The sequence below is a fragment of the Monodelphis domestica genome, chromosome 1 (assembly GCF_027887165.1).
Source record: "Monodelphis domestica isolate mMonDom1 chromosome 1, mMonDom1.pri, whole genome shotgun sequence".
Lineage (NCBI taxonomy): Eukaryota > Metazoa > Chordata > Mammalia > Didelphimorphia > Didelphidae > Monodelphis > Monodelphis domestica.
In genome coordinates this window covers 755,108,463-755,133,638 of record NC_077227.1, presented here as the reverse complement: position 1 = coordinate 755,133,638, position 25,176 = coordinate 755,108,463, and the positions used below count along the sequence as shown (strand labels likewise).

The window sequence follows — 25,176 nt, the reverse complement described above, 5'->3', positions numbered from 1 at the left end:
GCCCAATAGGGACCGGCCGGTTTTGCCTTTCCTCCCAGGTGAGCCATATTGCTGTGAGCGTTCAGAGCCGAGTTCTTCCTTTCTTGGGCTCCGGGGGTGCCAGCTCCTCGGGTAGGCTCATAATGGGAGTCCCCAGTTCCCGACGGCCGAAGAGGTCTCCTTGGCGCTTGTGCTCCCCGCCCCTGGGATGCGGCGCCGATCTTTTAGGCTGTGGAGGATGCTGATGCTCAGCGTTCATTAGCGCGCCATTGGCGTGGGGAGTGACGGAACCTCCCACCTGATTTTCCAACACTTGGAGCCCACGAGGTGGTTTTGACTGACAGGCTTGTTACACAGAGACAAATAATAGTACACTAATGAGGCGGGGAAGGCTGGGAGCAGACACACTGTGGGTGCCCGGAGGAGGCGCAGCTTGTAAACGGGGGACGTTTCAGAGGCTTATGCAAGGCTCCCCGCTACTACGCGCAAGACTCGCCTTTGGCGGCGGTGCCCTGTGGTTGGGGGCGCTGCCTCGGCGTGGCAGCCTCACAGGGTGTCGCCGAGATGGACCTCGTCATCCCTCCTGCGATACCCAGGACGGGCTGGCAGAGGCATCTTTTTAGTCAGCGCCATTGGAAACGTCGAAGGAATGGGAGGTTTTCCATTACGGAGGGCTAGAGCTGCCCCGGGGCATTTTGGGGGCTGGAGCTAGATAGAGCTTCTCCTTGGATGTTTTCTCCATAGAATCATAGAAGGACGGAATTGGAGGGGATCTCGGAGGTCAGAGCTGGAACCCCAACCCCCCAGTGGTATCCCCAAATGGCGAGGCTTGGCAGGGCTGCAGAGTGGCATCCGGACTCCCCCAAGATGCAGTGGGGGCGGGGTCGGGTTTTCCCACTTTTGGGGGTGCTCTCCGCCAGAATGAGGACCAAGAAGGGGGTGGCGCTGGTGTGGTGGAAGACCAGAAGAACAGCTGGTGCCTCAGCCACATCTGCAGCTGGCCTGTGTGAGACCCTTCGGAATGAACTAGCTGCGAGGTGCCTGTGCCTGGAGCCTTTTATTCTGGGCTCAGTCACCCAGAGGTGGGCGCAGGAGGGAGGAGAAAATCCCGTTGGAGAGAGAAGCCCTGGGGGGACCAGCCCTGGCTGCCCTTACTTTAGCTTGGGCTCTTCTTCCATTTATTCAGTTGAGGATTAAGCTGGCTGCTTTGGGGCTATTTCTCACAAACACCCCTGGTCAGCCGGCCCTTTGTTGGCAGCACGAGGGCCCAGTGGGAGTCTTGCCTTTTGCCCCCAGCTCCTTGGTAGAGAGAGACCTGGGTGCTCTAACCAGCCACCTTTCTGGGAGCAAAATTGCCATGAACTCTGGTCCTGTGACATGAAGCTACCTCTTACTCAGCAGTCCTTACAACAGTAATTGAGTGCCAGCCTACTGTGTGCCAGTCACTGGGGACCCCAGACGGGGCTAGGTCCTGACCCCATGATTTCATTGCTATAAGGAACTCTCAAACTCCCTGTACCTACTCAGGTTGGCACCTCCTGTACAAGGTGTCATCTTACAGAGTTGCCTAAAACCCGAGAAGTTAAGGGACTTGTCCAGGGTCACATGGCCAGTACAAGTCAGAGGCAAGATTTGAATTCAGATCGTTTTTGTGGCTCTGAGATGGGTTTTCTAATTATGACAGCAACAGCTAGCATTTAAGGTTATGGTTCTTTAGAAATATCACATTTTATTCTCACAACAATCCTGGGAAGTAGGAGCTATTGTGGATCTCATTTACTGATAAGGAAACTGAGACCTTCAAAGATTAAGGGACTTGCCCAGGGTCACACAGGCAGCGAGTGTGGGAGGCTGGCTTTGAACTCGGCTTTCTGACTCCAGGTTCAGAGTTCTGTTCACTGCGGCACTGTCTAGCTTCCTCTCCATCCACATGCCTCCTGGCTCTGTTAGGTTCATATAATCAACTCTCTTGGCCGAGGAGAGAGGAAAACAACAGTCCGAGGGAGATCCACAAAGGCTTCTTTTCCAAGGAGCTTCTCCCTGGGACGCCGCAAGGGATGGAGGTGAGGAAAGCAAGCTTGAGGAGTAAAAGTGAAGGCAAAACCACCTCGGGCTACCTTAGCCTGCCTCCAGTCTCCTTTTGTCTCCTTGGCCATGCCTCCGGGTTGGAGATAAGCCAGTGTGACTGGAGAGGCACCTCCTGTACCTCCAGCCCCTTCCTTAGGAAGAGCAGGCTCGAGGGGCTCAGCTGGGGAAGAGCATCCTTGGTCTCCCCTTTTCCCCTCCCCATTTGGCTGCTGGGGGCCATCCGTGGGATGTCGTCCCTTTCATCTTCTCCACGTCAGTGCTGACTTTGTGTCTCCATGGGAACCAAGGAGAGATTCCTCACTGGAGAACTTCCGGAGCCCCAAACAGGGAGCAGCCGGAGGCTGGGGGGGAAGCCCGAGGCCACCTGAGACATCTAAGCTTGGCGCCATTTCTCCCGAACTTCACCTGCTTGGGGGAGAGCCCAGCTGCTCTTTGTACCCATGAGGCATAGCGAGTGGGCGGTCCTTCCTACGAGCCACTTAGGGCCACCTGCGAAGATGTGCCAGAGCTCGGGGGAGTCACCTGGACGCAGAGGGCGGGGCGGTGGCTGAGCTCCTGCCAGTCTTCTAAGGAAGAAGGCAAATATACTTCTTTCACTACCCCAGGCTGGGAGAGTGAGTGAAGCGGCTGCAGGAAAGGGGGACAGGACGGGAGCTCCTCATTTGGATTGGAAAAGGCAGACCTGCAGCCAGGACACCCGCCACCTCCATCCTAGCCATCTGAAAACGACCACATTGAAAATCCAACTAAGCATGATTTAAAAAAGCTATCTAGGGAGCTAGGTAGCTCAGTGGATGGGGAGCCAGGCTTAGAGACGGGAGGTCCTGGGTTCAAGTCTGACTTCAGACACTTCCTAGCTGTGTGACCCTGGGCAAGTCACTTAACCCCCAATGCTCAGCCCTTACCCCTCTTCTGCCTTGGAGCCAAGACACAGGATTGGTTCTAGGAAGGTGAGGGTCTCTTTTTTAAATTAAATTTTATTTTTCCAATGACATGTAGAGACAATTTTTGACAGCTGTTTCCTGACATTTTATGATGGTGCAGATCCCCCCCCCCCAACAGTCCAACATAGGTTGTACCAGCAAAATACACATTTCCATATTTCCAGTGTGGTGACTAAAGACCAGGCACAATACGGCAGAGAAGTCCCGAAGGAAATGGAGCAGAAGGTGGCCTGCTTTGACATGGGTCGTGCCAGTTCCCTCTTTGGCTCTTTATCCCGGGTCTTTGCTCCTGAGGATCACTTCCTGTTACTGTATACGCTGCTTTCCTGGTTCTGCCCTCTTCACTCTGCATCAGTTGAGGCTTTCCCCCAATTCGTGGTCGCCATTTCTTCCAGCTCTGCAGCCTTCTGCCATGTTTTTCCGCCATTCCCCACCCATGGGCATCCTCTCCTTTCCAGTTCTCTGCTGCCAATCCCGTTGGTGCTGCTCACCGAATTTCTCTCAACTTTATCAGAAAGTCCTTTTCCTGAATGGACAACAAGCTGGTTTTCCGGCTCCCCTTCAGGAAAACACAACCCTTGTGAGCATCAGGCAGCTCAAAGGGATCCACCCAGGACGCCCGGAGCAGGCAGCGAGCTTCAGGAAGGCTCCCAGGGCTGGTGAGGCTGGTCGGTGCTTCTCTCGCACAGTGGATCTGCGGCCAGTGCCTGGGCAGGGTCCCGCCTCCTGCTGCCCAGCTCTCAGGCTCTCAGGCTGCCCTGCCGGGTCCTCTCTGAGGCGGCCTGCAGACTGCGGTGCCCCCCCCCCCCCCATGCCCATCCCTGGTTCAGCCAGACCCCGCCACGCTGGACAGCAGAGAAGCCAGCCTGGGTGCGGACCTCCCTCTCTGCGGCATGCAGAATCCATATAAAACTAGAGGCGTTTGTCCTGGTCAATCCACGCCCCCTTCCTCTACACCGGGGTGATGCCGGTCCCTGAAATGGGCGCAGCCCCACCTTCTTCCCTTCCTGTTCCCTTTTGTCAATGGGGGCTTTTGAAGCTCCACCCCCTCATCGTCTGTTAGAATCAATAGTCAGTCAGCAGACGAGCTCTCAGGGCTGGGCAACAGGGGTGAAGTGACCTGCCCAGGGGCACCCGGCTGGGAAGCTTCTGAGGCTGAATCTGAACCCAGGACCTCCCGTCAGCAGACCTGGCTCTCCAGGCGCTGCTCCGTTCCTGAGGCTCTGCTCGGACTCTTTCTCCCAGGGACCAGGGTGGCGCCATCATGGCCACGGATGGAGGGGACTGGCTCGCCCCTGAATTTTGGGGAGGGACAGGAAGACCCCCAGAGACAAGGGGGACAGCAGAGCCGGAGGGAGACTGGGGCCCGAGTCCTGCGGAAGAGAGAGAGATCATGGCCGGAGACACTAGAAGCTGGGTGACCCTGGGCCAGTCACTGAGCTTGCTTGCCTCAGTTTCCTCATCTGTCAGATGGGGACGCTAACTGCAGCTGCTGCCTGGCGGTAGTAGGTGCCGCAGGAATGTGAACTGTTGGCTGTTCGGGTTGGGCGCCTGGGGGGATGGAGCCTTCTCTTTGAGACCCCACAGAATACCAGCCTCCAGGCACTTATAAAGCGCCTGCTGTGCTAAGCACACCAGGCAGAAGGAGACAAATGGGCTGGCTGCTGGGGTACACGGGAGAGAATCAGCAGGAGGGGGACCCTGCAGAGAAGCAGGGATGGATTGGTTTAGCTGGGCCTGTCAGGAGCCACTGACCCAGGAGACAGATCAGAGGCGGGAGAGCATTGCTGGCAGGGGGCACAGCCAGGGTAAAGGTCTGGCTTCGGGAGATGGGGCCCTTGCTTTGGGACCACGTGTGCCTTCCTGCATCCCAGCTTTGTCAAAGAGACAAATGCCCCCCCCATTCGGGACTTTTTGGCCCCGCCCTCAGCAGAAGCTTCCTAAGCAGGTGGAAAAAAGGACTGAGGGGTCGGGTGGAGGGCCCTGAGGGCAAGGTGCAAGGTCACGTGCAAGCTCTGCTGACTGGAAGCCAGGGCTGCACGTGTGAGAGCATGCTGAGGGCATGAGCAGATTCCCTGCTAGCAAGCTGGAAGAAGTTTGAGGCAACCTGAGGAGGCAGGGCACGTGCGCACTCTGCTGTATGGAGGCGGGGCACGTGCAGATCCAGGTGGACTGAGTGGGGTCTATGGGCGCCAAAGTGTTTTGCTGACTGCGCAAGCGCAGAGTTGAGGCGCCAGGTCTGGGGAGCACGTGCTCTCCGCCTCCCTCTCTGTCTGCCCTGTCACGGCAGGAGGCTCGGACACCTTTCGAAAGCCTCGGCTCGCTGTCATGGAGGTTGAACCAGAGTCTGCCCCCGGGTTGCCCCAGGCCAAGCGCCCCAGGCTCGGCGAAGACGCCTTCTGCAGGCAGGTCCCCGAGGAGCCCGAGAGCTCGCAGCCCCCCTGCTTCCAGGGGCCCGCCCCCTCCTCACAGCCTGCCCTGCCCCCCCTCGAGGAGGGAGCGGCGCGTGGTGACGAGCACAGCTGCTCCTCACAGACCCCCCGGGGAGCCCCGGAGCAGGCAGGCGGGGGCGAGGGGGGCGGCCCCCAGGACCCTGACGCCATAAAGCTCGCCCCCGCCTTGCTCTCAGTGCAGTCAGAGCCAGGCTTGCCCGGGGTTGCCGCGGCCACGACCGCGCGTGGGGAGGGTCCCGCGGAGGAGCCCCAAGGCTTTGGGCCGTACTGCAGGGGTCCTCCAGGCCCTCTGCGGGGAGCCCTGCTGGCAGCCGAGGGTGGCCCGAGGGTCTCCGCTGCCGAAGGCGCTCGGGGGAGGCCCCGAGCCCGCAGACCCCGGGGCAGCCACCTTCTGGCGCCCGCGAGCCGGGCCCTCTTGGGTGGGGACAGCGGCGCCCCGCCGCGGGGTGCCGCGCAGCCGAGTTCCGCTCCCGCAACCAGCTGTTCCGGGGTCAGCGCAGACGCAGGGAAGGGACTCGTGCTGGGACCGGAGACCCAAGTCCCCGCCAGCCTCCGCACCCTCGGTGCCCTGGAGAAGCCCTGGAGCCGAGGAGCGCGGATGGCAGCCCCGAGAGGCCCCTGGGACCTTTGGGGCAGCCCCAGAAATGGCCCGGGCCCGCTGCCCGTGCAGAAGAGCGTGGCCCGGGGCTGCGTGGGAAGGGCCCGAGTGGGCGCCAGCGTGCTCCTGCCCTTCCCAGGCAGATTGGGAGGGAGAGCGCCCGTGCTCGCCGTGCTGGGCCTCAAGCCGTGGCCCGCGGGGAGCGCTCCCGTTTTCCTTTGCCTGACCGAGATGCCGGGCTGGGGGTTCAGGGAATTAAGCAAGGCCGCCCATTCCGGCCCTCCAAAGGAAGCGAGCGGAGCCAGAGCCGTAGAGCCCAAGAAAAGAGCCCCTCCCAAGGAACAGGGCCCTCCCTTGCTTCTCACCGGCGTTAGAGCCTCCAATTGTGCCTTCAGTCCAAACCAAGGACGGGCCAAAGTTAGCGAGCGCACCCAGCCGAAAGGCGGCCACTTTGCCTCCGAAGCCCCCGGAGCTCGCCACCCGGTGCCCCGAGAGGTCGCAAAGCACGCCACGCCCTTGCGTGTGGTCCCCAGAGGCACTCCTTGGCCGGCTCGGGGTCCCCCTGAAAAAGTTCCTCCGCCAAGTAATCATTTTGGAGATGCCGGCAGTGGCTCTTTGGCCCGGGGAGATTGCGGTCATGCCGAAAGTGCTGAAAAAGCGATTGGCGCGCAGACTCTGGAGGAGCTTCAAATCTGCCCCGTCCCTCATGTTACTCCAGAGAAGCCGGTGGGCACAGCGCGCCGCCCCCCCCACGTAGACTCCGGTGCCCGAGACCGAGCAATGGCAAAGAACGAAATCCTCCGCGGTTTTGACTTTAAAGGCAAATTTAATTGTTTCGTGGATTTTGAGCCACAGACGAAGTGGGAAACCTATGACCCCGTGGCCCCCGCAGGACCAAATAACGGGACGAAAAGCCAGGGAGAATTCGTTCGGGATTTCTTCAGTGAAAGGAGGGAGAAAATCCAGGACTTATTTTGGACCGAGAAGCAGCCCGGAAGAGGAAGCTTCACAGTAATACAGAGTTACCAGTTTTTTGACAACAAGGCAGAGAGAGAACAGAAGTCAAACCTATTGATAATGAAAGGGAAGTCAAAGGTAGAAGATGCCCGAGGAATAGACCCAATACATTTTAATCAAAATAGCACAACGGATAGCGACGAGCGCCTGACTCTTTTGCAAGAAATTGTTCTAGCGAATTCAAGGCTTTTTCAGTCAAAGAATGAACCCGCAGAACTTGTGGACCAGAGATTTAACACTGATTCGACCACAGGAGATAATGAGCATTCAGCAGACGCCCCGGCTCAGTGTTTGTCAACAGAGACCGAGACAATAAGTGACTTCGAAATGAAGAATAAATTTGATATTGTGCTGAGAGAACTTTGCGTGTTTCATGAAATTGGGAAGGAAGCGGAAACTTCAGCAAATTCGGGACTTGGTCATTCAAAGGAAGATTCCACAAAAGTTAACCGTACATTGAGACCGGATTTAGCCACAAGAACTAATGAGTGCTCTCCAGACACAGCAGCTGAGTGTTTATCAACAGAAACCAAGACAATAAGTGAGTTTGAAATGAAGAATGATTTTGATATTGTACTGAGAGAACTTTGCGTGTTTCACGAGATTGGTAAGGAAAAAGAAACCTCCAGTATTGGAGAAAGCGTCAAAGAAGAGAAAGATGACTTTGACAAAGATAATTCTATGGAGGAGGATGTACACCAGGGGATAAATGAAGAGTCAAAAATGGTCTCATCAGGAAAAATAGGTGCATCTTCCTTACCCTGTGATACAATCCCAAGCATTAATAAGCCCAAGAAAGCCCAAAGCTCGTTTAAGTGGAAAAAAATCCATGAGGATGGAGAGCAGGAAGTACCTCATGATTATTGTTCTTCAAGTCCATCAGATGATGAATTATTCTATTCGCCTTCTGGAGAAGGTAAGAAAATAGATATTTCTTTTTCTTTTTTTTTGTGGCAGAAAATGTTATTTTTTAGAAAATATTTTTAAATTTGTTACTCTTGGTTACATGATTCATGTTGTCTCCTTCCCTCTTCCTTCCCCCCTCCCAGAATTGACAAGCAATTCCACTGGGTTATACATGTGTTATCACTCAAAACCCACTTCCATATTATTCATTTTTGTAAGAGAGTAATGCTCTAAAACCCAAACCCCAAATCATACACCCATGTAAATGAGTGATAAATCCCGTTTTCTTCTGGATTTCCACTTCCACAGTCCTTTCTCTAGCTGTCGATAGCATTTCCCCCTCTATTCCCTCAGAGTTGTCCTGGCTCATTGCATTGCTGTTAGTAGAAAAATCTATTACATTTGATCTTCCCTCAGTGTATCCGTCTCTGTATACAAAGTTCTCCTGGTTCTGCTCCTCTCGCTCTGCATCACTTCCTGGAAGTTGTTCCAGTTCACATGGACTCCCTCCAGCTCATTATTCCTTTGAGTATTTCATCACCAACACATACCAGTGTGTTCAGCCATTCCCCAACCACTGTACATCACTTCATTTTCCAATTTTTTTTTCTACCACAAAAAGCGTGGCTATAAAGATTTTTGTACAAACAGGTCCATCCCCATTTTTTTAAAACCCTTCCCTTCAGTCTTGGAGTCAATACTGTGTATTGGCTCCAAGGCAGAAGAGTGTTAGGGGCTAGGTAATGGGATTAAGTGACTTGTCCAGGGTCATACAGCTGGGAAGTGTCTGAGGTCAAATTTGAACCTAGGACCTCCCATCTCTAGGCCTGACTCTCAATCCACTGAGCTACCCATCTGCCCCCTCCATCTCCATTTTAAAAAAAACTCTTTTTGGGATAAAAACCCAGTGGTAGTATTGCTGAATGGCAGGCATTCTTTTAAAGCCCTTTGAGCATAATTCCACATTGTCGCCCAGAATGGTTGGACCACTTCACAACTCGACCAGCAATGCATGAGTGTCCCAATTTTTCCATATGTCCCTCAACATATATTATTTTTCTTTGCTTGTCATATTGGCCTATCTGCTAGGTATATGGTGGTACCTCAGAGTTGTTTTAATTTGCATTTCTCTAATCAGGAGGGATTTAGAACATATGATTATTGATGGTTTTGATTTCTTCATCTGAAAACTGTCTATTCATATCCCTTGGCCATTTGTCAATTGAGGAATGACTTGATTTCTTGTAAATTTAACTTTTAGTTCTTTATATATTTGAGAAAGAGACCTTTGTCAGAAAAATTGGTTATAATTTTTTTTTCCAGTTTGTTGCTTTCCTTCCAATCTTGGTTACATTGGTTTTGCTTGTACAAACCCTTTTAAATTTAATATTATCAAAATTATTCATTCTACATCTTGGAACGTTTTTCTGTCTCTTATTTGGTCTTAAATTCTTCCCTTCTCCATAGATCTGACAGGTAGACTATTCTCCCTTAACCTGATTTACTTATAATACTACTCTTCATGTTTAAGTCCTGTACCCATTTTGTCTTGATACAGGGTGTGAGATATTGGTCTAAACCTAATTTTTCCCATATTCTTTTCCAATTTTCTCAGCAGTTTTTGCATCCTAAAAGCTGGGATATTTGGGTTTATCAAACACTAGATTGCTGAGGTCATTTACTCATAGTTTATTCCATTGATGCACCTTTCTATTTCTTAGCCAGTACAAGATTGTTTTGAAGATCACTGCTTTCTAGTACAGTTTAAGATCTGGCACTGCTAGGTTACCATCATTTACATTTTTTTCATTAGTTCCCTTGATTTTCTCGATCTTTTGTTCTTCCAGATGAATTTTGTAATAATTATTTCTAGTTCTGTAAAATAGTTTTTTGGCAGTTTGATAGGTATGGCACTGAATAAGTAAATTAATTTAGGTAGGATTGTCATTTTTATTATATTAACTCATCCTACCCACAAATAATTAAGGTTTTTCCAATTGTTTAGATCTGGTTTTATTTGTGTGAAAAATATTTTGTAGTTGTGTTCATATAAATCTTGAGTTTGTATTGGCAAATAGATCCTGAAATATTTTTTATATTGTCTAGAGTGATTTTAAATGGGGTTTCTCTTTCTAACTCTTGCTACTGGACTTTGTTGGAAATATATAGAAATACTTATGATTTTTGCTAGTTTATTTTGTTTCCTGCAACTTTGCTAAAATTATTATTTCCACTAGCTCTTTAGTTGATTTTCTGGGATTCTCTAAGCAGACTATCTTGTCATCTGCAAAGAGTGATAGTTTAGTTTCCTCATTGCCTACTTTAATTCCTTCAATTTCTTTTTCTTCTCTAATTGCTACTGCTAATAGTTCTGGTGCAATACTAAATAATAATGGTGATAATGGGCATCCTTGCTTCACCCCAAATCTTATTGCGAAGACTTCTAATTTATCCTCATTGCAAATGATCCTTGTTGGTGGTTTTAAAGAAATAAATACTGTTTTGAGGAAAGGCTCTTTCATTCTTATGCTTTCTGGTGTTTTCAATAGGAAAGGGTGTTGTATTTTGTCAAAGGCTTTTCCCTGCATTTTTTGTAATAATCATGTGCTTTCTGTTAGTTTGATTATTGGAGGTAGTCATTTATGCAGATGGTTTTCCTGATATTTAACCAGGTTTGCATTTCTGGTACAAATCCCACCTGGTCATCATGAATAACTCTTATGCTACAGGAATATAAAAAATTTATCCTTATTGAAGCCTTTAATTTTTTTCTTTTTCTTATTTACCTTTTTATGCTTCTCTTGAATTTTATATTTGTACATCAAATTTTCTGTTTACATCTGGCCTTCAAGAATGCTTGGAAATATATTTTGTTAAATGACCATACTTTCCCCTCAAAGAATATAGTCAGTTTTGATGGGTAGGTGGTTCGTGGTTATAGATCCAGTTCTCTTGCCTTCCAGAGTATTATATTCCAAGCCTTCTAGTCTTTCAATGTGGAAGCTGTCAGATCCTGTGTAATCCTGACTGGGGCTCCATAATATCTGAGTTATTTCTTTCTGGCTACTTGCAGTATTTTCTCCTTGGCCTTGGGAGCTCTTTAACTTGACTATAATATTCTTGGGAATTTTCATTTGGGGATTTATTACAGGAGGTGATCAGTGGATTCTTTCAGTGTCTATTTTACTCCCTTGTTCAAGGATATCAGGGAAGTTTTCTTGGATAATTTCTTGTAATATGGTGTCTAGGTCTTTATTTTTGGTCACAACTTTCAGGTAGTCCAGTAATTCTTAGATTGTCTCTCCTAGATCTATTTTTTAGGTCAGTTTTTTTCAGTGAGATATTTCATTTTTTCTTCAATTTATTTTTCATTCTTTTGATTTTGTTTTATTGTTTCTTGATGTCTCATGAAGTCATTAGCTTCTAATTGCCCAATCCTAATTTTTAAAGACTGAACTTCTTCTATGATCTTTTGATACTCCTTTTCCATTTGGTCCATTCTTCTTTTCACGTCACTCTTCTTCTTAATTGGATTTCTTTGCTTCTTTTTCCAGTTGACAAATTTTGCTTTTTAAGCTGTTTTCTTTTTCCCATTTTTCTTCAATCTATGTAATTTGATTTTTGAATTCTTTTTGTTGTTCTTTCAGAGCAAGAGCCCAATTTCCAGATTTTATTTTTTTTAGGTTTTGCTTGTAGTTCCTTGTATCCTATCATCCTCTGTGGGCTCTGCTCTCTGGTCTTTTTCCCCAATAGAAGTTTCCCAGTTACCTTCTTTTTTTTGTTGTTTACATCATTTTCTCAGCCCATTTTTTTTTGGCCTGTGGGCTGTGAACTCTTTCCTTTGCTGGCTTACTGGAATAGGCTGGCTGAGCCAATCTGTCCTGGGGCTAAGTCTTTAATATAGCCAGCCACTGAGGCCCAAAGGTGTGTTCAGCCAGATAGGTGCCCTGGTCCTCTCTGCCAGCTGTTGTTGGGGCATGAGACCTCAGTGGGTGTGTCTGAGGTGCTCCTCTGCAGGTGCAGCCCCCCTCCCCCCATCCCTGGATCTTAAACTCAACCTACCTCTAATTGCATATCCCTGTGTGGTAGGTTTGGGAGGGGCAGACTTCTCTGTGTGCAGTTTTGTTTCTGGCCCCCCCCTTTATCCTATGAAAATTGACTCTCTGCCTACCTTTCAAGTCGTGTTCAGCAGGAGAGTGCTGTGACTCCATCTTGTTGTTGGGTTTGGATTCCTGTCTTGTTGAAGCTCTTTTTAAAGATTGGTATGGAAGGATAGTCAGAGCAATTTCATCTTTTACTGCTACTACACTGCCATCTTGAATTTGCCTCCCGTGGCTATTCTTTTGTAAACTAAATGTGTTATCTTTTCAAAAGAATGAATCTATAGTAGAAAAGATTAGAGCAGAGAACTCTTTTAGAATTCTAGGGCATGAAAGAAATGAGAGGTAATGATGAAAGCTAACATCATCTCCTATGTGCCAGGCATGAAGCAGCTGGGTAGTGTAGGATATAGTACTAGGCCTGCAGTCAGATGAGTTCAGCTTCTGCCTTAGATGCTTACTAGCTGTTTGATCTGAGCAAGTTACTTAACTCTTATTTGCCTCAGTTCCTTATCTGTAAAATGGGAACATATTGGAAAGGGAAATGGCGACCACCCTAGTATCTTTGCCAATAAAACCCCGTGGAAAAGTCCATAGGGTCAGGAAGTGTTGGATACAACCAAATAACAGCCATATTCCATGTCCGAGGTTAAGCATTTTCCAAATATCATTTCATTTGATCTTCACAGCAACCTTGGGAAGTAGGTACCATTGATATCCCCATTTCACAATTGATGAACCTGAGGTGGGCAGGGGTGAAGTGATTGGACTATGGTCACACAGCTAGTAAATGTATAAGTCTGGACCTCGGGTCTTTCTGACTTGAGATCAAGTACTTAAGTGTCACCAGCTGTCTCAAGACCATCTAGTCCAATGTCATAATTTCACAGGTGAAGAATCAGGCCCAAGAGAGATGATCTAGTATTTCAGGTCAAAGCTAATATAAAGGATCCTAGGACTGCCAGTTTGGTATTCTTCCTCTTGCCCTTTTCTCTATCATGAAGGAAAAGCCTCTCCCCATGAGGTTTATGGTGAGAGGAGGAAGGGGTCCTGGAGGATATCTAATCCAGCCTCCTGCTTGGATAGCTGAGATAACTGAGGGCTACAAAGGGAAAACACCTTGGCTAAGGCCATGTCGATTAATTCCTTGCCAGGGCCAAGATTTGCACCTTAATCTCTGCCTCCAGATCCACAGCACCTTAGGCTCTACCACAGCTGGACCACTCTGTCAGTCACAAATGTAGCAGACTACAAAGGGAAATCATTTTCATGAAGTTGTTCTAGAAGCTATGCAACAGATTCTAACAATTAAATGTATGCTTTGTCATAGACTCACATTTGGGCGTTTTGACATCATTGTTGCCAAAGTAAAATGCCAAGTATTGCAAGTTGGCCTATTCTTGATCCAGATAACTCGGACTGTAAGAGTAGTTAGGATAATGTGATGCAGTGGAGGAAGACCTTATTTACCTACTCTATATAATGGGAATCCTGGTACCTGCAGAACCTACCCCACAATGGCTTCATGAGGCTACAATGAGCTAAAGTAGGGAATGGAATGTGGAAACTTCAAAGTTTCTAAATATCATTGATATTTCCATTATAAAGAAGGAATTTCAGTCCCAAATTGGGAGCCAGACCTAGAGATGGGTGGTCCTAGGTTCAAATCTGGCCTCAGACAGTTCCTAGCAGTGTGACCCTGGACAAGTCACTTAACCCCCATTGCCTAGCCCTTACCACTCTTCTGCCTTGGAACCAATACGCAGTATTGATTCTAAGATGGGGAAGGTAAGGGTTTTATTAAAAAAAAGAATACATATTTCTACATCATAGTACAGGACAAGCTAACTAAATTTGCACCTCATAGCTCTGAGAGGGCAAAGCCAGAAGAAATAGGTGGTAGTTTGCATTTAAAAAATTTAGGTTTGACACCAGGAAAACTTTCTTAGCCATTAGTGTTATTCCAAAGTAGAAAGGGCTGCTTAGAGAGAGGCAAGGGTGGGTGATGTTGGATTCCAACAAAATTCCTTTGGTTTATGCATTGGATTAGAGGTCCTGGAAGTCCCTGCTGATTGTGCATTCTGGGATTCTTCTAACTTTATGCCTGAGATGACTCAACCCCCTCCCCACCAATAATAGCAATGACAATAATGACAGTGAGCATTCCTATTGTGCCTTCAGTTTTGCAAAATGCTCTCCGTGTGTTTTCTCATTTCTTCCTCCTAACAACTCTTTAGGGTTGATTTGAATGGAAAAGGTATGTGATTTGCCAAAATCACACATCAGGCAAATGTTAGAAATGGGCTGAAGTCAGGTGCTGACCTTTATCATCCCCAGACCATGCTGACTCATGTAATTTACTCCTCTCTCACCCCATCCCATAAATGTGACAACACATCCTATTTCAATCTTCTGAACTTTTCCAGAATGCTCTCCGTCTTCCCCTTAGCTTTTAGTCTCCCTGACTTCTTATCGGCTCATCTGTTATGATATCTCATCACTCACTGTCTTGGTTGTTCTTCCAGAATGATCCCATTTGCACTTATACATGTTTACCCCCCTGCTTCAACCACAGAGTGGACAGGGATTGTTTTGTTTCCTTTTACAAACATGTTTTATTGGCGCCTTCTCTTTTCCATCACCTTTATTTCTAAAAATATTCCTCTCTCTTCCTGTCCTTGAGAACTGTTCTTCCCTGGGGGTGGGGTGGGGTGGGGTGGGGGAGAGAGGAGAGAGAGAGAAACAGAGAGACAGGGAGACAGATAGAAACAGACAGAGAGACAGAGAGGGAGAGAGAGAGGTGAGGGTGGGAAACACACGCACTCTCTCTCTCTCTCTCTCTCTCTCTCTCTCTCTCTCACACACACACACACACACACACACACACACACACACACACACACACGTTAGCCAAGCTGCCCAGTCTCTTATTCTGTTCTAACACCACTTAAAATTTCTGCATCTGTAGTGTTTCCCTCAGCAGAGTAGGGATAGGGTTCTTTTCTTTGAGGCTTCATCATTAGAATCATATAGCTCCCACACGTTAAAGTTTTTTCCCTTTTTTTTTTATTAGAATATTTTTCCATGGTTATATGATTCATGATTCCCTGTCCCCCCATCCCTGCTCTTTTCTCCCCCCTCCCAGACTGACAAGCAGTTTCACTGGGTTATACACTATCATTGTTCAGAACCTATTTCTATGTTATTCATATTCACAGTAGAGTGACTCTTTAACATCAAAACTCTTCATGATATCCCTATTGAACTATGTTGAACTATATGAACTATGTGATGGATCACATGTTTTTCTTCTGCATTTCTGCTCCCAAAGTTCTTTGTTTGGATGTGGATCTTTCTCTTAAGTCCCTTGGTACTGCCCTGGATCATTGCATTGCTACTAGTAGAGAAGTCCTTTACATGCAATTGTACCACAGTGTATCAGCCTCTGTGTATAATGTTCTCCTGGTTCTGCTCCTCTCATTCTGCATCAGTTCCTGGAGGTTTTTCCAGTTCACATGGAATCCCTCCAGTTCATCATTCCTTTGGCAACAACAGTATTCCATCACCAACATATACCACAATTTGTTCAGCCATTCCCCAATTGAAGGGCATCCCCTCATTTTCCAGTTTTTTTGTCACCACAAAGAGCGCAGCTATGAATATTCTTGTACAAGTCTTTTTCCTTATGATCTCTTTGGGGTACAAACCCAGCAGTGGGCTCAAAGGACAGACAATCTTTTAAAAGCCTAATAAAAGGGCATAATTCCAAATTGCCCTCCAGAATGGCTGGATCAATTTACAACTTCACCAGCAGTGTATTATTGTCCCAATTTTGCCACATCCCCTTCAACACTTATTACTTTCCTTTGCCTGCCATATTGGCCAGTCTGGTAGGTGTGAGACTCTTTTTTTCTGTCTTTTAAACTCTTTGGGACATATGGCAAGAATCGTTTATCATTGTGTCTTTGCAGCCCCAGAACCTTGCATGGTTTGATTTATAATTATTAATATTGATTATTAATGATTAATAAATATTTTATTAAATGGAATTGAATTTTTGACAGTCTCAAGTATTTTCTTCTTTTTATTTTTCAATTTTGCTTTCTGACTTAGAATCAATACTGTATATTGGTTCCAAAGTAGAATAGTGCTAAGGGCTAGGCAGTGGGGATTAAGTGACTTGTCCAGGGTCACACAGTTAGGAAGAATCAGAGGCCAGATTTAAACTCCCATTTCTAGGCTTGGATCCACTGAGTCACTTAGCTGCCTCCATATGAAATGTTTTTTTTTTAAGTCATTAGACTCAGAGCCATCCTTGACTACTTTTCATCCAACAACATTGATATTTGATCACTTGCCATTTCCTGTCAATTCTTCTTCAATTGAGATTCTTTACCTTTTTTGGGGATCATAGACCCTTTTGGCAGTCAGATTGGTAAAGCTTTGCAGAATCATGTTTTTAATCGCTTTAATTAATATACACGTGGTTGCAAATGAATCCAATTTATGATGAAATATGGTCGATTTACGTAGTCCCTAGATTAAGAAGCACGGCTCTACAACATCTCTCATTCTTCCCTCTCCTCCAGTTCTCATTGCCACTAGCTCAGTTCAGACCCTTATTACATAGATTCCTTGGAATAGTCACCATAGTAACGGGTCTTCTTCACCACTCGGGTCTTTTCTGTACCGTATCACTCTCCCCATGCCAGTGATTACAGTCGTGTGTCTCCAGGGGTGCCCCATGGCAAGGGCATCCTGGTTCTGCTCCTCAGAGGATCGAGGGACACCCTCTTGGTAATGCTTGGGATGACAGATGAAGCTTATTAAAGTAGCCATGGCGCTGCGATTCCTCTGAATCAGGACCTTCTGGGGTTTTCCATTGTCCTCTGAATTAAGAACAAAGTCCTTGGTCTGATTTGGGGGTCTGAATCTGTTTCACGGATGTAGGGCATGTCCAGCAACATCTCTCTCAGTGCAGAGCAGCACCTGCTGTGCCGTTATCATCTTAGAGAGCTGCCTTTGGGCACTGACAGGAGTGGGTCAGGGGCTTGCCCAGGGCTCCCCAGCTAAGATATGTCAAGGGCTTTCCTGACGGAAAGCCTGGCTTCTCCCCCCATTTTCCTCTTCCTGTTCCTCCTCCATAATCCCTCTGAACATTGCCAGTGGCCCAGCCCCAAGTCCTCGAAGTTTGCAGAGCATTTGATGGAGGCGATCTTGTGAGGGAGCCCCCATTGTACCTTTGATGCCTTCCCTCCCTGCTTCCTTAGAGAAGGCTTACAGTTCAGCTGCACCGGACCATGCTGGGCGGTGCAGGGTCTGCTGCCTGACTCAACAGCATTACCCCAGGCCCGCCGCATTCCAGAGCAGCAGCTCAGCCTTTGAATGGGCCGACGGCATTGAGTGGGGTGGCAAGAAGCACACCTTTCACCTGTTATTTTGGCGGCCAGGGGGGAGCTTTCCAGGGGGGACCCTGCCCCGTCCTCAGTTCCAGCAGCGACTCTCCTGTTAGCTTGCATGGTTTTCTCGGCTGTCTGCTTGGTGCAGGGGCACCCTGGGAGGGAGGCTGCGGGCCACAGCGTTCCCTTTCTGACCCTGCGGGCCCCGGAATGCCTTCCGGGCTGTGTTAGCACCATTAGAAAGCATTGCATCCTTCCCGCATCCCTCCGCGAGCTGTGGGGAGTAAACTCGCTGATCGTGGGCCAGGCTCCTCCTCTCTGCCTTGCTCTTCTCTCTAACTGAGGGTTTCCACCCCACGGCGCCTCGAAACCTTTCCAGGCCAAATCCCACCATCCCAAAGTGCATGGAATTAGATTCAACCAATGGAATCCAGCCTCGCGTGTTGTGCTTTGTTTGGCACTGCAGCCAGGCCTGGAAACCGCCTGTTAATGAACTCTGGAAATGATTAGGCTTGGTTTGTGCCGATTCGGCCTCTCTGGGCACCGAATCGCGTCCTCGGGTGTGTCGTCTTAGAAAGGAGGACGAGGAACGACATCGCCGTAGTTCATCGAATCGCAAGTGCCAAGTCGGTGAGTCGGTGTGATGCGGGAGGGAGGTGATGGGGGCCACGATGGCCTTGAGGCTGTAGACCTGCTCGCCTTGGTCGGTCATCATTTGGACAGAGATGACGCAGTTAGGAGAAGTTGAGGGATTCGAGGGGAGCATAAGGAGCTTTTTAGGCTTGTGGAGCTGGAGATGCCTGTGGGATGGCCCGTTGGAGATGTCCATGAGATAATGGTGGTGGTGTTCCTGTCGGATAGAAATGAATACAATGGAGTAAATCTGTAATAAAACAGAAAAAAATTGAGAACAGCCGAAGAATTATCCAGTCCCACCTCCTTCCCTTCCCCTACAACTAGTGATACTGATTTTGCAGAAACGTCATCACAGAAAAAAATCTCATAAATTTGGGCCTGTAACTCATTTCTCAAAGTGTCTCAGGCAATTCAGTGTTTCCCTAAGACACCTTTTCATTTCTTTTCCAATCCAAATATTTGGTCCGATAGTTTTATCTAGTAATGTGTGGCATTTTAGATTTTGATAATGAGCATTTATATTGCTTTAAGGTTTGCAAAATACTTTAAAATACTCTCATTTCACCCTCACAACAGCCCTGTGAGGTAGGCTCTATAATTATTATTTTAAGCCCTGACCTTCCATCTTACAATTGATACTGTGTATTGGTTCCAAGGCAAGGTAAGGGCTAGGCAATGGGGGTTAAGTGACTTATCCAGGGCTACACAGCTAGGAAATGTCCGAGACTGAACAGGACCCTCCTGTCTATAGGCCTGGCTCTATCCATCTTGCTTCCCCTGAAGGTCCTAGTATTATTCTCATTTTATGGCTGATGGAACTGAGACAGACAGGTTAAGTGTCTGGAGCTGTGGATTTGAACTCAGGTCTTCCTGATTTCCAGCTTAGCATTCTATCCGCTAGGCTGCCTTCCTGTCTTATTGGCCTTTGCATCTTTTTCTCTTAACTTCATGGACGGCTCTTCTAAAGACTGATACAGGACCTGGCCAAGGTCCTAAAAGCTTACCTTTCTTGTCTTCACTGTGCCTTTAAGACCGGTGTCACTCTCCAGACAGTGATGCTCCTATTGTCGGATTAGGCCGTCTCCCCTGGGCCCATCAGAGGGCCTCCCCAAGTGCTGGCTGAGCCCATGATCCCGTCTGCGAAAGGCTTGCCATCCACAGCGATTGTTTAATATCCGCCTTCCAGAGTTATCATTTTAGATGTGTTGAAAGTCTGTTAGCGTCCGTGAGGGAAAGAGCTCGCTGCCTCTCCCCAGGGCGGCTCCACTTTGCTGATTGGGCCCTGGGCTGGCGCATGCCGAGTGCTGACCCTCTGAAGCGGGGCTTAGGGCCTTCGGGCTCCTCAGGTCCGCCCAGCAAGCGTGTCGTCAGCCCTTGTGTGTGTCCCCTGGGCTGGGCTGGGGGGGACAGTGGCTCCGCGGGAAGCCTCCGGGTGGGCCCGCCCGCTGTGGAGGTTCTGCCGGGAAGTCCATCCCCCCAGCTATTCCCTGTCTCAGGTGAACACAGGCCTGCCTTCTTTGCCTTGCTTTGGCGGCTCTTGAGGCCTCTTCTGGAAATGGGCGGCAGAGGAAGGGGCATCCCTGAGCTGCCCAGGCAAAGTCCTGGCAGCTGCTGGGGGCTCCTGCCCAGGGATGGGCCCTCGGAGGGTTTTTCCAACTGCATCGTCGCCCTGCGGGGTCTCTTGAGACCTTCCTAGTGTGGAGTATGTTCGACTGAGCCAACATCACAGCCTTTGAGGGACCCGGAATTCTTCTAAGCTGCTAAACGGGCTGCTGGATAGTTCATCTCTCTGATTGTGTAACTTACCCCCTAAGCATGGGCGGCACAGCTTGGGTGAAAGGGAGAAGTGATGAGCAACATACATTCCCTTTCAAAACGTTTTTATTTTAAACCGTTACCTTCCACCTTAGAATCAATTCTATGTATTAGTTCTAAGACAGGAGAGTGCTGAAGACTAGGCAATGGGGGGGGTCAAGTGAGTTGTCCAGGGTCCCCCGAAGTGTCTGAGGCCAGATTTGAACCCAGGACCTTCCATCTTTAGGCCTGGCTCTCAATCTGCTTAACAAACCCTTAGCTATCCCCCCTAGTAGATTCATTTTTGATCTTGAAAAAACAATAATCAGCCGTATTTTCCATGATTACTTATGCATTATTGGAGTACATAGCAAAAAATAACTTGATCCTGAAGTTAGGATAAAGGGATAAAGTAGCTGATTCCTAAAGCCTGGGGACACACTTGCCTTGGCCTGTATAGGCCAAGAACCCAATCAGGGCTTCTGACAGACTCGTTGGCTCATATTTTTAAAATGAACACTTCACTGTATCATTTGCCTTTCTTGCAGATTTTAAGAAAGCTTTGTCTAAGAATCCTGCTTTATTGTCTGATGCATTTATGGAAGGAAGAATTCACAGTTTCCTGAAAGGAGGTAAGATGACCTCATTTTCCCAGTCACTTTTATTATGGCTGTTAAAATATTTCACTTTTTAAATGTAAATAAAATACGGATTTTTGTTTAAAATTATAAAAAAGGAACATGAAGTTTCAGGACAGCGGTCACCTTTATAAGGTCATTAGCTAGAATTCATGTGTTTTGAGATTGCCAAAGACTTGAAATGTCATTTAGAATCACATTTGAAAAATACACTGTAGATGCTGTTCTCAGTGCAAAAGCACATTCAAATATCAAGGTTGATAGATTTCTATAGTTCTCTGGCAGAAGAGCTCTTGCATGGAAGCACATTTCTAAAGTGCACCTAAAGAACTCCACACAAAAGGTTTATTTTAAAATTGGAAATTTAAGATGAGATTTTTCTGGATGGGATTTTCAGTGGAATGATGTTACTTCCAATTAAGTTTATTATCAACAGACTCTGCAGACTAGCTTTCTGATCGTTATTCTTGTGGTAATTTCATTTTATATAAGTTGTGTTTACATTTACTTTTGATGTCACTCAGGCCGTCCAGATTCTGCTATTCATTGTGGGACCTTGAGAAAGTCACTTACATTCTTTTTAAAATGGACTTATGCCAGCTGATCTTGAAAGTGCCTTCTAGTTTTAAATCTCCCGATCTCATTGTAATGTCATTCTTAGCTATAGTATTGATTCCTTTATTCTTATTTACAGTACACAGTTAACACGTTACTTCCCAGCAGGGAGACAATACCACCACCAGTATTTCTGCTTTTTCTCAGCTTTCTTGCACTCAGGCCAAACTGTCAAGTAGCAAAACTCCTTTATCAAGCTGTTAGGGCTGTCCCTTTCATCACTGCACCTTCCTAGTATCAGATCTGGGAACCCTCCTGGACCCCACTTCCAAGCTTCCCTTCAGGACTTTTAAATTTGTTGGCCTTAAAGCTCGTTCTTACAAAGCCAAATATTTTTCACCTTTAAAGGACCTACAAAATAATCTTTCACCCCAGGAGATCCCAATAAATGAAAACTGTCCCTCTCATTGTATAACATAGGAACTCTGTACAGACAATGGCCCTTCTTTTGTGGTTTAATTTATTTAATTATTGGATTAATACTACTAATAAATTAAATACTTAATTATTTAATTTATTAATGTATTAAATCAGCCAGCTCAGAGGGGACACGTGGCTCCTGGGAGGCAGAGGGGAAAGATGTTTTGGGACCAGTGAGGGCCTTCCCAGGCCTGTTGACTCTTGCCAAACAGCAGGTTACTCACTCTCACTCTGCCTATGGGTCAGCCCAGTCACACAGGCTTGTCTCCTTCTCAGCCCTATTCAGCTGTGCTTGCTTTCATTTACCATCTACTGCCTCAGCTTGCCATCTTGTCTCATGGGCTTGTGGGATCCATTTCCTGCCTATATACTGGGCCAACTTGTACAGTACATAATCTCTCTATTAGAGACATACTTTATATAGCTTCACAATAGACAGTTATTGCTAAATAAATGCCAGAAGAATTAGACTGGGGGACAAAGAGCTTGTTCCCACTGAAGATGCTGCAGAAGAGAGAGCCTAACAAGCAGAGTGACCACCGAACCCTTTCCATTCAGTTCTTCCATGTTGCTCAGAAAGGGCAGGTGAATATCGCCACGGGGCCGAGTGTTTTCTGAACAGATTTATGTCTCCATCAGACTCTTTAGTCTTTGTTGCAAATGATCTAGTAGAAGTCTAAGGAGGAACTCTGATCAGAGGAATTCCACCGAAGCGCAGGGCACTTGGATTGAAATCTCCCCAGTGATGTTACAAGGAACATGAGTGAACGATTGCTAATTCAAAAGATAAAAATGCATTTCTTAATATTGGAGCTCCTGGGAATTTTAATACTTGCTTTCCTTTTTGGTTTTTCTCTTGTACACTTTTAGGTAGCAGTTTGTCTCATGGAATTGTGAGAGTTCATCCTCTTAAGACTTGCCGTGGCCCAATCAGGATTGGTTTGTCAAGAAAGGCAAAACTCAAACAACTTCATCCCTATCTGAAATGAATGTGTCTCAAGACCATAAAAGAAAAGATCCCAGGGCTAAATCTCAGAAGACTTAGAAATATAATTTATTCACTTTTCATGTATTTTTTACACGTACTTTTTACTGTTTTAGGGTTTTGATATTTATTCTAAGTTATAAAGTGTTTTTATTAAGGTTGATCTTACCGTTAAAACTTCCAAATTTTATAAAATACTAAGTTCTACGTGGATTTTCTTTCTTTAATAAGAATAGAACCATTAAACTTTTTTCTTAATGTTGCTGAAAATGTTTGCTTAGCATATTTTTCTCTGTGATAATTCACTTGGCTAGAGATAATTCATTTAAAAACATTACTGCAATGGTGTGCCTGATTTTCTGTGGTCCACTGAGGAATAGGTTCTCCCCAGACTCTGTGGAACAATAATAGCCCTTTGATCCTCTTTCATAGCACTTGTCATATTGAATTTTGTATCCGTCCATGTCATATCTCCTCATTTAGACTGTAAAGCTATTTGAAGGCAGGAATCCAAAGTGTCTCATAGTGGGGCAGTTAAAAGGCACAATGGATAAAACCTTGGACATGGAATCAGGAAGATGAGTTCAAATATGGCCTCAGACATTTGCTAGCCATGTGACCCTGGCCAAATCAGTAACTGTCTGCCTCAGTTTCCCCAACTATAACATCGAATATGGGATTAATAAAAGCACCTCCCTTGCAGGGTTCTTGTGATGATCAAATGAGGTAATATTTATGTCTCGGTGGGCCCTGTGTAAATGCTCCTAAATGTCCATTCCCTTTCCTTCCCCCTCCCATTGCCCACGTCTCACAGATAACAGTGCATTCTTACATGTCTCAAATACCGAATCATGGTAGATCAGCACTCACAACTGTTTCATTGCCAAGATCTGGCCACAATCTCCAGTTCTTCCCTCAACGCAGCCGGAGATGGACGAGCCCTCATTAGAAGTCTCCAGCTGAAGGCAGAGAGAGCCTTAGAGAAGACCCTTTGAGAGGAGATTCCCTCACCAGGCTCTGAGGTCCTTGCCAGCCCTGAAGCTCTCTGGGGGCCTTGTCTAATGAGGGAATGGCCACCGAACAAAAGTGAGCTGTTCATCTCTTTGAATTGGAATATTTTGGTACCAAGAAATCGCCTGGTTCCTCTCCAGTGTAGGATGAAAGCCACAGAATATGGAGCCTAAATAGAACTCGGCTCCCATGCTATGTCAACTGACTTTCTTTTTATCTCTGTCTCCCCACTAACTAGTCTGGCGCTGGGCCTGAAGTAGGCACTGAATGAACAGAGTCATGTTGTGAATTGACCTCCGTGTGGCCACTAATTTCACCTTCGACCCTGGGCTTCCTCATAGCGCCTCTTCTGGCTTTGCTTCCTTGGAGTCACCGAACCATAGAGCTCAGTGGGACCTAATGAGCCCTGAGCAAGAGTGCCAGGAACAGCATCCCTAAATGGTCATCCAGCCTCGGATGAAGCGAGCTGGGTGTGAGGAGCTCTCCAGCGAGGCCGGTTATCTTTGTTTCCATTCCAGAGGCAGCCAGCCAGGGCTGCTAAGGGGAGCTGACCTCACTCGGAGCCGCTCAGGATCACAGTACAGGGAGAGCCGGCCTTGGACCAAGGACAATCCAGAGTCCCTCTTGGACAAGCCACTTCAGCTCTCTCTCTTGAACCACTCTACCCTGTACCCATTCTCTCTGATTTCCTTCCTAGGCCAACCCTACCAAGTATCTTTTCCATTTCTCTTGTCTATTCAGGCTCTATCTTTTTTTTTTTTTAATTTTTTTTTGGAGGCAAATGGGGTTAAGTGACTTGTCTAGGGCCACACAACTAGTAAGTATCTGAGACTGGATTTGAACTCGGGTCTTCCTGACTCCAAGCTTAGCCTTCTAGTCACTGTGTTGTCCCCTCCCTATTCCATCTTGACCCCTCTTCCCCACTTTAAGCCTACAAGCTTAATTGTCTACCTTAGGTGGAAAGCAAAGAAAGAAACCAAAACTTCTTTTATCCATGTAAAAAAATGAATGTATTACAACCCTAATATTTTCCCCCCTTTCAATCAAGCAAGTAACACATATTTATGAAGTACTGTAGATGTTCCAGGTACTGCGTTGGGCCTGGAAAGATAAAGGACAAAACCAGGGAGAGACAAGTATATGTAAAAACATACGGCAGAAGCCTAAAATTATTAACAGATATATTCAAAATAGCTAAATGAACGTTGGTTTGGGAGGATGGGGGTGGGAGGAAAGGCTTCATGCTGAAGATTCTCCAAAGAGAAGCCGGCGAGGCTATCTTGTCGTCCTCTCACTTTTAGCTCTTTGCAGGCTCAATTCTGTCCTCGGTATTAAAATGACTCCTAGAGCCATCAGCGATGTCCTTCCTCCCTGCCCAACTCAATAGCCCCCCATCATTCTTGACCTTTCTGCAGAACGAGACCCTCTCGAGCAGCCCTTCTTTCTGATTCTCTCTCCTTTGGCTTCTGTGACGTGGCCCTCCGAAGGTCCTCCCAACACCTAGAACCACTCCTTTTTTCTATACAGATCTTCCTCCTACTTCAGGCCCATCAAGCTTATCATTCCTAGTCTCTGTCCTGACACGATTCTCTT

The 25,176-nt window shown here is 47.1% G+C and overlaps 1 protein-coding gene across 1 annotated transcript; it reads left to right on the top strand.

The window, feature by feature from the left end:
* Positions 1 to 5,273: 5,273 nt before the first annotated feature.
* On the top strand, positions 5,274 to 23,272 carry RAD51AP2 (RAD51 associated protein 2). Its single transcript, XM_007477801.3, has 3 exons — positions 5,274 to 7,995; positions 20,463 to 20,546; positions 22,458 to 23,272. The coding sequence occupies exons 1-3, from the start codon at positions 5,340 to 5,342 to the stop codon at positions 22,574 to 22,576; spliced, it is 2,859 nt and encodes a 952-aa protein (XP_007477863.2). The 5' UTR covers positions 5,274 to 5,339; the 3' UTR covers positions 22,577 to 23,272.
* The last annotated feature ends 1,904 nt before the right edge of the window (positions 23,273 to 25,176 follow it).